Source organism: Gossypium arboreum, chromosome 13 (assembly GCF_025698485.1).
Source record: "Gossypium arboreum isolate Shixiya-1 chromosome 13, ASM2569848v2, whole genome shotgun sequence".
NCBI lineage: Eukaryota > Viridiplantae > Streptophyta > Magnoliopsida > Malvales > Malvaceae > Gossypium > Gossypium arboreum.
The window spans coordinates 1,820,871-1,834,171 of NC_069082.1; the positions used below are offsets into that span (position 1 = coordinate 1,820,871).

The 13,301-nt window shown below is 30.3% G+C and overlaps 2 protein-coding genes across 5 annotated transcripts; one reads left to right on the forward strand and one right to left on the reverse strand.

Annotated features, from left to right (window-relative positions):
• Positions 1–3,526: 3,526 nt before the first annotated feature.
• LOC108461281 (2-alkenal reductase (NADP(+)-dependent)) lies at positions 3,527–7,215 on the reverse strand. Its single transcript, XM_017761076.2, has 5 exons — positions 6,492–7,215; positions 6,213–6,393; positions 4,704–4,870; positions 4,515–4,597; positions 3,527–4,042 (listed from the first exon to the last, which is right to left on the reverse strand). Exons 1-5 carry the CDS (start codon positions 6,711–6,713, stop codon positions 3,664–3,666), a joined length of 1,032 nt encoding a protein of 343 aa, XP_017616565.1. The 5' UTR covers positions 6,714–7,215; the 3' UTR covers positions 3,527–3,663.
• Positions 7,216–8,096: 881 nt separating this feature from the next.
• LOC108463368 (uncharacterized) lies at positions 8,097–11,849 on the forward strand. Of its 4 annotated transcripts, none has more exons than XM_017763316.2 (11): positions 8,097–8,475; positions 8,658–8,701; positions 9,452–9,532; positions 9,629–9,736; positions 9,810–9,901; positions 9,983–10,066; positions 10,138–10,207; positions 10,415–10,516; positions 10,634–10,742; positions 11,480–11,542; positions 11,614–11,849. In XM_017763316.2, the coding sequence occupies exons 1-11, from the start codon at positions 8,259–8,261 to the stop codon at positions 11,616–11,618; spliced, it is 975 nt and encodes a 324-aa protein (XP_017618805.1). In that variant the 5' UTR covers positions 8,097–8,258; the 3' UTR covers positions 11,619–11,849. The 4 variants fall into 4 exon arrangements, with proteins under 4 accessions (XP_017618805.1, XP_017618804.1, XP_017618802.1 ...); XM_017763313.2 differs by having other exon boundaries at positions 8,108–8,475; positions 11,632–11,849; XM_017763314.2 differs by having other exon boundaries at positions 8,110–8,475; positions 9,992–10,066; positions 11,632–11,849.
• Positions 11,850–13,301: the final 1,452 nt, after the last annotated feature.

Sequence of the window (13,301 nt, forward strand, 5' to 3'; positions counted from 1 at the left end):
ATTATTTGAAAAAATATTTAAGTTTAAAAAAAAATAGTTAGCGAAATCTAAGCGATGACTTAATAATTGGTATGATGAATCAGTATTCATTGATGAATAGAAGAGTATACCATAACTCCAAGTTAATATGATGGTAAGTGTTAGAGATAAAAAAATTTTATTTAGATTTTGATTTATAGAATCGTAAGTTAAAAGTTCTTTAATGAAAGAAAACAGAATTATAAAAGATAAGAGGAATGAGAGTTTTAAGTTAGTATGGATAATATGAATAAAAAATGTTATACAACAATAATTTCAATAGTTTAAAACTTAAATAAAATTTTCGAATAATTTAATTATTATTTCGTATTTTTTGAAATTATTGATTTATCTTAGTAGAAGTGGAGGAATGGAAGTTGAAAACAAGATTGATGGAGGAAGTGAGATGTTGCCAAAATTCCATTGGGTCAACACTTATCAATTAAGTGATAAAGTGGGCCAGCCTTGTCTTTCTTTTGGTATGGATAAATTTGATCTCTTTTTATTTTTATTGCTTGATTTTATCTCAATTCCTGTAAAAAAATAATAAAATTACATTTTCACTTTTAAAATATAAAATATTTTATTAAATATTTTTAAAATAATAAATTAATACATATTAAAATGATATGAAACACCCTATAATGCATTCTCACCCACCACCAAAATTATTGAAAACCCAACTTTGATCTCACCTAATTATTGAAATTCCTAAGAGATGATAAAAAATACTTTTTTTTATATTTTTATAATTAATAAAATAATATATTTTATTATAAAATTGAATTAAAAAATATATTTTCCTAGTGTCTAACTCTCAGACAAATCTACGGTTTAGATATAATAATACAAAAACAGTTTAAATATATTTAGGGTTTGGATATATATATGAGAAAGTATTCGGTATATTGGAGATAAAATATTTTAATTTCATAAATTGGAATCATAGCAGAGAAAGCACCAAATTAGATTTAAATTTTAACAAGAATGTAGATTAAAATAATAATTTTAATGATGTTAAAGTGACAACTAGCATGACAGATCACATGAGCTTTATGTTGAGATGATATTATTTATCTTATATGCTACATTTGTAAATAATTTAAAAATTATAAAAAATCACAAAATAAAAATTCAAAAATAAAATAAAAATTCCAATGAAAGTTAGCATGAAATAGATATGGATTGTTACGTGGGTTAGCATGTTTAAAATTTAACATTTTAGTCAATATTTTTATTTAAAAATAATAATTTGATTATTGAATGGTTAATGGTCAAAATTTGACTCTTTTTAAAAGGTTAAGAGTTAAATTTAACTAAAAAATAAGAGATAAATTGACAAAAAAAGCGTAAACGTTAAGAACTAGATTTATTATTATGCAATTTTTAAAATAACTTTAAGCATTCAATTGACATATAATTGATTGAATTTTCATGTGACACTGACCATTTTACACTCGGCATTAATTTAACGACAGCATTAAAAATGTTATCGAGTTAGATCTATTAACAACATTACATAAATAAAGGAATTAAATTATGTCAAAATTAAAGTACGAAAGATTAAATCTTAAATTTTAATCTAGTAGAGGGACTAAAACCATAATTATACTGCAAATTTCAGCACAGCAGAGAGAATAAAACCAGAAATGTTTCCCCCATTAAAAAAAAAAAAATCACTGTTTTTCAAATTATTTTTAATTTATTTTCATTTAATATTATACCCCACCACTTTGCTCTCCTACCTGTCGTTCTCGGCTTTGGTAGAATTTGTCATGATTTAATGGCTTTTTTGGCATAGAATTAGTGTATGAATTTAAGAGTAATTTAAGGCATATTTTGGAAGCATGTGTTCGACCAAACAATAACTGGTAGCATCTGTTTTAGATCTTTAGGATGGTTTTAAGGCTGGTGGAAATTTTAGAAAATAAAATTGAAAATTGTTGATACAAAGTTGAGATTGTAGCGGTTTATGACGGTTCATTTAGTGAGTAGAGAGTCATAAGTGATTAAGTGTGATTGGAAATTAGATTTCTCATAGAAGATAAGAGTTCAAGAGGAAAAAGAGAGATAACAGGAGAGGGAGAGATTTATTTTATTTTGATGTTTGTGGGCCTTAAAAGTGGACACCTCTAATCATTCTCGAGATGTCACATGTTATTCTCATATTACTTCTATACTCCTTAGAGCCTAATTGACTTATTGATGTTTTGTTCTTGAAAGTATTGCCTGTCATGTTAGGCCAACAGTATATATGACACATAAGTGGCATGTGTTTTATCCACATTAGGGCTACGGCCCCTAAGATGTGAGTTCATGAGATATTGGGCTCACGAGGTTATGGGCTCGTAAAATCTTGAGCTTGCAAGTGTTCTTAACTTGCAAGATGATTCTAATCCATGGTATTAACTGATGAGGATAGCAAGATGTAAATCAAGCTCCCAATTAAATGGGAGGTTATAAAGTAACCTCTCTTGAGACATCAATCTTTTATAACCTACCTTGGTGATGATTGTTTTGATGGTTGAAAAGGGATTCACGTTATTTCGAAGTATTTGCCTTTACAAGATATGATCTCCTTGGTGAATGTAGGTAGATAGACTTAAATAAAATTTAGTATATTTCACTCAAACTTTAATAATCAAAATCCTAACATGATCTAACACAATTTTAAATTTATAATATGATCTTTTTTTTTTTTTTTATATGTTATATTATTTATATTATATGAAAGTTAAATATACCAAACTATAGTGTAAATACTGAAAAATACATTAAGTTGCTTATTTTAAAATTTTAATAAAATATATAGTTATAGTAAAAGATAGGTGTAATCACCAAAAAAACTAAAAATAACTATATTTTCTTGAAAATGAATATAAAGAGCCTAAATAAGTTCGGTTAGTAAATTACTGATATGAGTAAGATTAAGTAAAATTTGATATTCATATTTCAAATTAAATTCGAACAATTATGTATAATATTAATATTGTGAATTATAAATACAAATCAGCTATAAACACTCAACTTTACTCTAACCCACAAAAAAAGAAGAAGAAGAAGAAATTATTCCATAAGTTCATCAACTTTGGTCTGTTTCATTAGCTAAGAAATAACAAATAAAAGGTAAATTAAAATAGAGGCCACTCAACTATAATTTTATTTTTCTTTTGGTTACTTAATTATTGTTAAATTTCTTTTAATTATCTAGTTATGGAAAATTATAAAATGATCGTCTAACTATTCAAGTTTATCTTTTCAACCACCAACTAGTTAATGTAAAATAAAAACACTCAAATATTTAAGATAGTTGAGTGAAAAATAAAATTAAATAATTAAATAATCATTTTGTAACTTTTTATTATTGGGTACCAAAAAATAAAAATCAAAGTTGGGTGACTTATAATGTATTTTACCCTAAATAAAATCATTTTTTTAATTTTTTTCTGAGTTTTTTTTTTTATCTTTTTAGTCGTAAAAAAAAATGAAAATAAAAGAAAGAAGAGAGTAGGGTGAAATATATGAAGCCTGAAACATAACAAGCCGGTGTGCATCATCTACATTATTTTGCCCGTTTGAGTACATAAACTAGACCTACAAAGTTAGACAGAAAGCAAAAAAAGCAGTACAGGTGCTACAAAAAGCTCAGTCTCTGGCTAAACATATGACCTGCTTGCCAATATTTTGGCCTGAAAATAGTCCAACAAAAGCAGCTGGACCACTCTCTAAACCGTCATTCATGTCTTCAATGTACACAATCTTCCCCTCTTTGAAGTTCTTAGTGACATGTTCTAAAAACTCAGGGAATTTATCTAAGTAGTCGCTTTGCAAGAATCCTTGCATCTTGATGCGCTTTGGTACAACACAATACAAATTGTGGATCCCTTTCGGATCGGAGAAACTATGTAGCGACACCATTCCGCAAACAGCTATACGACCATGAATCCGCATGTTGAGCAAAGCTGCATCCAGAATCTCCCCGCCCACATTGTCAAAGTAGATATCGATGCCTTCTGGGAAGTACCTGTATAGAGATTTTAGCTATCACTAATCAGGATGATGCACATTTGTTCCAACAAATGAAAGCGTATCATTTCTAATTTGGTTCAATGCAGGAAAATCATTGACAGGGCCTGTTTCAGTTATGGAATATGCTTTCCAAGTATCTTAGGGGCTCTTGTACTAGGAGTTGAATTGTATTTTGTCCCTTTTACTAAAAAGTTAGTCTTTTGTGTTAGATCAAAAACTAAATTAGTCCTTCTATTAAAATTTTAATATTTCTATTGTTAAAAACAGATCCTTGTATGTCAGCATGTGATAAACATGACACACCACATGTCCCTGTTTAATTATTCTATCAGCTATGTTAGTTTTAAACAATAGAATGGATGAAACTTCTAACAACAAGGACCAATTTTCTCTATGATCTAATGTTTAGGGACTAATTTACCCATTTTTTTGAGTAGGGATTTATCCCAAAAAACATACCTACTGACCTTTTCAAAGCAGCGTCTAGGTCTGCCTCCTCTTTGTAGTTAAAGGCTTCATCAAACCCAAGCTTGTTCTTAAGAAGATCAACCTATAATATGCCAAATAGAGAGTTCAATCGTTTTCTTGAAAGTGAAAGTTCAATTCTTAATGAATTAGAATTCAATTAACACACAATTTTTGTACAAAAAAGATACCTTTTGCCTACTTCCAGCACTTCCAACTACATAGCAGCCATGTAACTTGGCAAGTTGTCCAACAAGCTGACCAACAGCTCCTGAAGCTGCAGATACAAAAACATATTCTCCTTTCTTTGGGCTACAGATTTCATAAAATCCTACATAAGCAGTAAACCCTGGCATACCTGCATTAAACTTCTAAATCAGTAATGAATTTAAACATTATTAAGAAAAATCAAATACATAAAAAGAACTCTTTGCTAAATTGATCCCTCTAAAAAAAACAGGAGCAATTTAATCCATGTTAATTTTGAAATTGAGTATCTAACAACAATTAATCACAATATTAATGTTTTTTTTTATCATTTTGGTTTAATAACAAATTTACCCTTCAAAGTTTACACATTTTGTCTATTTATATATATTTGAAGTTAAAAGTTTTTAATATATTGTTTTTGAAGTTTTTAGAATTTTAAATTTTATACATTTTTTGAATACTTTTTAGGATCAAGACTTAATTGACAAAATATCTCGACATTGAAGGCTTAACTTGTTAGTATGTCAATCAAAATCATGTATGATTGACATCATTCTTTAGTTACTGACTTTTAAAATTGACAAGGATTAAGTTGCTCCGATTTTTATAGAGGGACCATTTGCTCAATATTGAAATTGAGAGGAACCAGAAAGGTGTTTTTACCAATCAAATACATGCTCTTTTTTTTTTCTCAAAATCAGCTACTCGATTAGCAAGACATAAGTTCCTGGCAAAATGACTAAGATTTATCTAATTTGTATTGTCAGTTTGAAATACTAGACAAAACAAACAAACACAACAATTTTTTACTGAAACAGAGTTATTGTTCAAAAATCTATCCCCTTTACTCACTTCAAGCCTACATAGGAAAGCTTGATTTAATTGCTAGGCATATAACTAAACTGATCACCTCAAAATGCATCCAAATCAACCTTACCATTTATGGTTGGTATAATCAGTGCACAACAAGCATACTTGGAAGAAAAAGGAACTTGATTGGATAACAATCAGACACAAACTTTAATGTGATCATAATTATGTACAATACTTATGATGTTCTCTCTATTATTATTTGTTGTCAGGTTTGTTCATCTTAATCAGATCACAGATGTTAAAACTAGTCAATAAAAGAACAGCAAGCATAAATCGGTAAAAGTACCATGGAGGCCCTTGTATTAAGAGTTACTCAAAAAATAGGTAAATTAGTCCATATACATTAAATCAAAGAATAAATTAGTCTTTTTGTTAAAAACTAATCCTTATATCTTAACATGAGGTACACGTGGTTATTTGCTAGTTTTTAACAATAGAAATAAATAAAATTTTTAACAAAAAGGACCAATTTACTCTTTAATCTAATATAAAGGGATTAATTTGCTATTTTTCGAGTAGAGAGGGGAAAATGCAATTTGACATCTAATATAGGGGCTTCCAAGATATTTTTACCAGTGTAGATATGACGAATTGGGAGAAGGAAGTTCTAAACATACCAAGAAGTCCCAAGTGGTAAGAGAGAGGGATAGCATCATCTGGTTGAATCTTTCTCAACTGTGAAGTGTTGTGAATCAAGCTGTACTCTTCCCATCCAGTGATTCCTGAAATGAAGTCTCCTGGTTTGAAATCAGGGTTATCAGAATCCAACACTTTTCCTACTCCAAATCCTTCAATAGGCTTCACTCATCATCATCATCAAAAATGAAAATAGATTAGTTACTAACATACATAAAATGCAAAATGTATCCTATTTGAGAGTAAAGGATGAAAAATACCTGAGAAGGAACAAAAGGTGGGATATAAGAACCATGAAAATCACGCATGCGACCTCTCATGTAAGGATCACAAGAGAGATAGAGATTCTTGACTAGAAAAGCCCCCGAGCCTTTGGGAGCCTTCAACTCTTTTTTCCCAATCTTCATTGCCATATCTGTCACCTTGGGTACTCCTTCTATGTACCTTTCAAGCACCACTTGCCTGTTCTCTACTGTCGCCATTCCCTCAAAAAAGAGTAGTCCTCACCGGTCACTAAACCCCTTGTTTTCTCCTTGCATTTATAGGCAACTCTCACCGGTCAGCTCAACCCACCTAACTCTCTCGTCAAACTATGACCTTTACTTCTTTGCTTTGCGTGTGTTCCTCTAGGCTACTATATCTACCTACCTCCAACTCCAATTTTAATAAAGTAATATAATTTATTACACATCAATAGTGTATCACTACATTGCTTGTGAATTTGGTGAGACTCTGATTTTAATGAATTTAAACACTTTTGAGCCCCATTTTTTTGTCAGACTGAAATTTCATTCATATAAAAAAGGTTTTTACAAATCTACTGTGAAATATAATCAATACAAGACAAGACCCAAACCACTTAAAACTCAAATCCGAAGAAATTTCACTTGAATTAGGTCATCATTATTTATAAAAGGGAAGCCAAAGCGATCTGATGAGGTTGAGTCATCAGATCGGAGGAACCACCATATGACCATAATGCCTAAAGACCCTATAACCCCTCGCCTCCGTTGGTTGGGCCTCTGATTTTAAATGTTAGTCAAGCCTGTTTGGATCTTAAATTTTAAAGCATGTTGGGACTTTGGACTTTGAAGCGTAATTGAGGTATTGGATTTTAACTTGTAATTTGGGCTTCTAGATCTTAGTTCTTAGCTTGGGCTTCGGGATTTATGGTTTATTTATAATTATGTACAAAGTATAAACGGAGAAGAACATACCATAGCCGATGAACTGTTTGTAGTATCTCATTGCCTGTTAATTTTCTACAGATATACCATAGCCAAGATGTGGTATGAGTAAGAAGAGTACACTCAAATGTTATGAGATTGCTAGCTGCAATTCAGGGCCTATTATTTACATGTAATGATTAATTACTTTTTAGAGATTATAAATGCGTAATGCTTAAGTGGTAGTATCTTGAATTCCTTTTTTTCCCCAGTTCTAATGTCTATGAGCTATCATTTTATGGTGCTGATTGCAGAACGAACTTCCTTTTAGATGTGCGGTGTAAGGGTTTCTTCCATGCACTCGAACACTTTCTACATCATTGATTTATATGTGATTTATTAGTAATTAGAATGTGGGTTTGTTTGTCAAAGAAAAGCTTTTTCTTATGAACATATAGATGACTTACAGCGAATATGGTTATAACGGTAAAGATATTAAATTAATTAAAAATTTTACATACATGACGATATTTTGATAAACTCAAGGGTTGAATTGTCAAAAGAAAAAAAACTTATGTTCAAGTTATGCCACACTTGAAGCTTAAATATGTTCATATTTCCCTCTCATATAGGATGGGACTTTGGGTTTGGAAAGATAATCTCATCAATTATTAGTACTAATATAAATTTGAATTTAAAGATTGAATTTCAATAAAGGCAGTAGTGATAACACGAAAATTTACTCTTTGGTCACCTTACTGTCTACATCATCAGCAAAACCATAGAATACAAATATCTCACAACTAAACAAAGTACTGGACCTAGTTCTTCACCTTCATCGTTTTATTGTGAAAACACCCCATGGCTATGTCAACCAAAGCTATCAATCTAGCTAGTTTTAGCTCAGTTTTTCCTCCTTCACTTGATAAGCTAAACAAGCCATCAAAGGGTGTCCAAAATAGTTTCTGGGTACCAAGAATTCCACTGGTTAAAGCAGTTCAAAGCCCAGCTGAATCAGATACTGGCAGATGGGCAAAACAAAGACGCCCCCAGAATGCAGATGGTGACTTCTTTGTAGGTATATATCATAGTTTCCCATAAAATTACTTCTTTGTAGGTATATATCATAGTTCCCCCAGAATTGGATAAGTTCTTTGCTTGAAGGGCTATTAATCTTTTCCCTTTCCCATGTTGGATGATAACTTCTTCTAATTGTTTTTCTCCACAGAATTTTATATTGCTTTTTAATACATGTTGCAGATCATACATGCATAGATTGCGACACTTGTCGCTGGATGGCACCGGTAATCTATCAAGCTTGTATTTATATTTCTGTGAACTATTTTGAGCATATGAATGTTAGTTTACTGTTGGTAATACCAGGAATGGAAAACAAATCTATTGCATGTGCTTTCTTGAATATAAATTTCAATGGTATGGTTTAGAAAATAAATAATGGGAAAAGATGGTTCATCAAATATTTCACTTCCTCTGTTCATTGAGAACTGATTTTGTATTAAAATCATCTCTAAAGGAATGGATATTATGGTTAACTCTTAATACTTGTGCTGGTTCACAGATTGACTTGAAATGGTGAAAAATGGTACACTTAGGTTGAGAATAATGGCAGGCATCATGGATGCTTTGCTACTAATTTGCAGAGTTTGTATAGGCTATGAAAAGTTAGGATCGGCTTCTTAGCGTACAAATACGGAATGGTTTTGGAAACCCCTGTTTTAGTTTAGACTAAACTTAAATTCCTAGTGCAATAACAGAAACTGTCCTTAATGCACAGATGAAAGCCCTCACAACACTTATGGTAGTAGATAAACAGATGAACATGTATCTGCAGCCTGCTTTTTCCCTTCTTTTTCACATATCAATGGTATAATCATTTCATTATGTAGTGGAATTTGCTTTGTGTATCCCTTTCCGGTGTAGTAATAGGATGTTCATGTAGTGCAGACCACTGCCTTAGAATTATCAATTATGATGTCGGTCAAGATCTTAGAAACTATTCTGCTTTTAAGGCTTTTTATTTCTTGCTTTTGCAGCAAGTCTTCACACGAGTCGGTGGGATGTCTGCAGTTTACAAACAGCCAACCTGCAAGGAGGATCGATTAAAAGCCCTCCAGGTTTACTTATTTCGTGTATTGTCATCGGTTAGAAGATGATAATTTCCTCTTATAGCAATTGCCCCTAGCTTGCAATATAATTGTTGAAATTTGCAGGCCTTGATTTCATGTCCAACAAACTCGATCCGTACAGAAGTGCCTCCTCCTGATATCCTAGAAGCTCAGAAGACATTTCCGATCCCAATAGATGAGAAGAAACTTCCAGTAACTCCTTACTGTACCTTCATTTTACAATATCGTTTGACAGACTGTATAGCTAATATGTTTATATTTTCAGGGTGTTTATCACTGTGGGTATCATTCTTCTAAGTCATATGGAGCTTCTTCCTACTTGATCATTCATCCTGATGGAAATATACTTATAGATAGGTACTAATCTGATTTCGGGTAAAAGATGTGGGAACAATAAAGCTTCTACATATTAATTTGAGCTAACTTGGCTGTAATAAGTTTTTGCAGCCCCAAATTCACAGAGAGACTTGCACGTAAGATCGAGGAGCTAGGGGGAGTATGCTATATGTTTCTAACCCACAAGTATGTTAGCAGATTTTTTTTTTCATCTTTCTGTTCATTTAGAGGTTTCTGATCCATGTTTTTATGATCAGGGATGATGTTGCAGATCATGGGAAGTGGTCAAAGCGGTTTTGTTGCGATCGGATTCTGCATTCTGGAGATGTAAGTGACATATCATAAACTTATACTTGCTTTGGTCCTTTCGATGTTCTTAACCCCATTTGCAGATTCTTGAGTATATACTTTTAATGCTATAGCGTATAGTGTTCTCTGCAATATAACCTTCGTGCCGTAAATGAAAGTTACTGCATCTCCTAATTCGATTGTCGAGTTCTAGTTGGATACTACTTGTATCATTTATCTCTGCAGGTAGAAGCATGTACAGCTGATGTAGAAACGAAGCTAGACGGAAATGGCCCGTGGAGACTTGGACAAGATATTATGCTTATATATACTCCTGGCCATACAGAAGTGAGTTGTTAATCTAATGTGTACAAGAAAATTGTCAGCAAATATAGCTTCATTATCGCTTGACAACAATAGCACTTAAAAATAGCTCATAATTGAACATTTTCTGAAATTTTGCAGGGTTCTGTTTGCTTGTTTTATATGCCACTTAAGATTCTATTCACTGGTGACCATCTACTGATGAGAGAATCCGGGTTGGACATAGTAGAGATGTACAATAGATATTCAGGTAAAGCCTATATTTCTTGGTTTTTTCAAGCTTTTGAGATAGTCGTATCTTCATGCTAATGTCTGGATATGTGTTGAATACACGTATTATGGAGGGATATATATTAGGAAACGGATTGCATTTTGTCCATTTTAATAGTAGAAATGGACAGATCTTTTAAGAGAAGAGATGAGCTTGCTTTTTGATATAACATACAGAGATTAACTTTTTCATTTCTAAATAACCAGACAGCTACAAGGGGCAATTTTGTCAATGTATATTAGATCAAAGAGTAAACTGGTCCTATTGTTAAAAATTCTATATTTTTTACAGTTAAAATATGGTCCTTATATGTCAGAATCGGTTAGCTACGCTTGTTTTTAACAATGGAAATGGATGAAATTTTTAACAAAATAAACAGTTTGCTCTTTGATCTAAGGTGCAGTAACTAATTTACTACTTTTTTAATAGAGATAGAAAATTAGAATTGAATTCTTAATATAAAAACCTCCAAGTACTTAAATATGAATATTTCGGAAAAAATAAATTGTCGAAGAAACATAGGGTAAACCTATATGAATATACTATTATCAAGGATCATCATGTTTACGGAGCCCATGTTTCTAACAGTTATTCAATTCGTTTTTTCATCATTACAAATTAATTTTGACCCCTAAAGAAATTGTTTGGCTTCCCATGCATTTACCCTTTTTCTCTTCATCCTTCCTTTAACATGCTCGCCATGTTGTTTTTCACAGTTGGTACGCAACTGGATAGCGTTAAAAAGTTGTTACATTTGGATTTCAATTGGATAATACCAGGTTGATGTTAATTCAATATCGTTACCATTTTTGCATTCTATCGTGATTAATGGCTGATATAATCTGGAAAGCTTGACATGTATTTACAGGCCATGGTAGGAGAATTGAGTTCAAAGATATTGAGGAGAAGAATGCAATTCTTGAAGCTTTTGTTGAGGAAAAGTACGCCCACTATTCCTCAGTTAAGAATAAATGGTAGTATTAGTCCTTTAAATGTATGTAAACTCTAACCCATATAAACAACAACAATAATGATGATATAGAAATCAATAATGATGATGATCATATAGAAATTAATTAGGATAAATATTTACATCGTTCACGTTAATTTTTTAACGATATTTTCATTAAATCTATTAGAAAAATAATTTAAAAATAAAATAAAGGTTGATGATAAAAAATTTTAAAATATAATTAATGTCATTTTGACAAAATATGTAAACGTTAGTGATCAAATATTTATTTTATAATATTTTAGAAATATTATAAAATATTTAAAATATACATTTAAAATATTATAAATAAATAATAAATAATTTTAAAAAAATAAAAAAACAAGAAAAAGGACAAAAGGTACGTTGGAATCTGATAGTGTCAAATTATTTCGCTCCTCCAGAAAAAAGAAAATTTGTTTAAAGCCCTCCCATTTTTTAAAACATTGCAGTATTTTCTTAGTATTTATATAGGTGACGTCAGTTTATATGGCTCTACCAAAAAAATTAATTTTTTATCCCGATTGCGGACGTGGCATGTTGGTGGTGCCAAATACTTTGGCTCTACCAACTTTTACTATAGATTTTAGGTTATTTACGTATTTTTATAAAAAAATAGATTATTTAAATAATTAATTATTTTTTGACTTAATTTTGTAAAAAAGCTTTTTAATAATATATAATATATTTTAAAATTTAATCCGCTTTTACGTAAGGAGCCTCCATATTTTAAGTTTTAACAAAATTTGCATCATCTCTTTAATTTAGTTGTTTATATTTTTCAGATTTCAAAATTTAAGTTTAATATTGTTAAATTTTATTTATTAAATTCAAGTTAATTATAATTTTATTTTTAATTTCAAAGTATTACAAAAATAAAATTAGAAAAAACAATATTAAAAATTAAAACTAAATTTTAAAATCTAAAAATTATAAAACTAAATTTCTAAAAATTAAATTACAAAATTAAATTTAATGTCAAAATGTGAACAAAAGCGAAATTCAAATCAAGTAGTCTTTAATTTAGGGCTAGTTTGGCAATGTTTTTAAAAAGTGCTTTTGAAAAGTGTTGTGGAAAAGTAATTTTGAGAAGTGCTTTTGAAAAGTTTAATTTAAAATTTGAGTGTTTGGTATTGCTGTCAAAAAGTGCTTTTGAAAAATAAAATGTCCATTTTAGACATGATATTATAAAGTAACAAATATGTATTTAAATAATGTTTAAATTAGTTAATATTATGATATTTTAGTAATAATATAAAAATAATTTATTATAACTTATTGTTAATATTTTAATATATAATATTAATTTTAAATAATTCTAAGTAATTAATATTAATTATTTATTATAACTTTAGCAGTCTTGTAGTCTGCTGAAAGAAGAAAACATAAGGCTAAAAAAGTCACATAATGCCAAAAGCACTTTTGGCTTAAAAAAAGTGGCAGATTTGTTACTTCTTCATCTGTAAAAAAAGTGATTTTGTTAAGTTGAAAAATGGTCAAAGATGGAGGCTGTTCTTTAATGTTTTGGAAAAAAAAATGATTTTTGG

Coding starts and splice junctions, on each gene's coding strand:
- LOC108461281 (XM_017761076.2), bottom strand. CDS start 6,713: ATGGCGACAGTAGAGAACAGGCAAGTGGTGCTTGAAAGGTACATAGAA. Junction 6,394..6,491: donor CACCTTTTGTTCCTTCTCAG/GTATTTTTCATC, acceptor TGATGAGTGAAG/CCTATTGAAGGATTTGGAGT. Junction 4,043..4,514: donor CTAGACGCTGCTTTGAAAAG/GTCAGTAGGTAT, acceptor ATCTCTATACAG/GTACTTCCCAGAAGGCATCG.
- LOC108463368 (XM_017763313.2), top strand. CDS start 8,259: ATGGCTATGTCAACCAAAGCTATCAATCTAGCTAGTTTTAGCTCAGTT. Junction 9,737..9,809: donor TAGATGAGAAGAAACTTCCA/GTAACTCCTTAC, acceptor TTATATTTTCAG/GGTGTTTATCACTGTGGGTA. Junction 9,902..9,982: donor GGAAATATACTTATAGATAG/GTACTAATCTGA, acceptor GGCTGTAATAAG/TTTTTGCAGCCCCAAATTCA.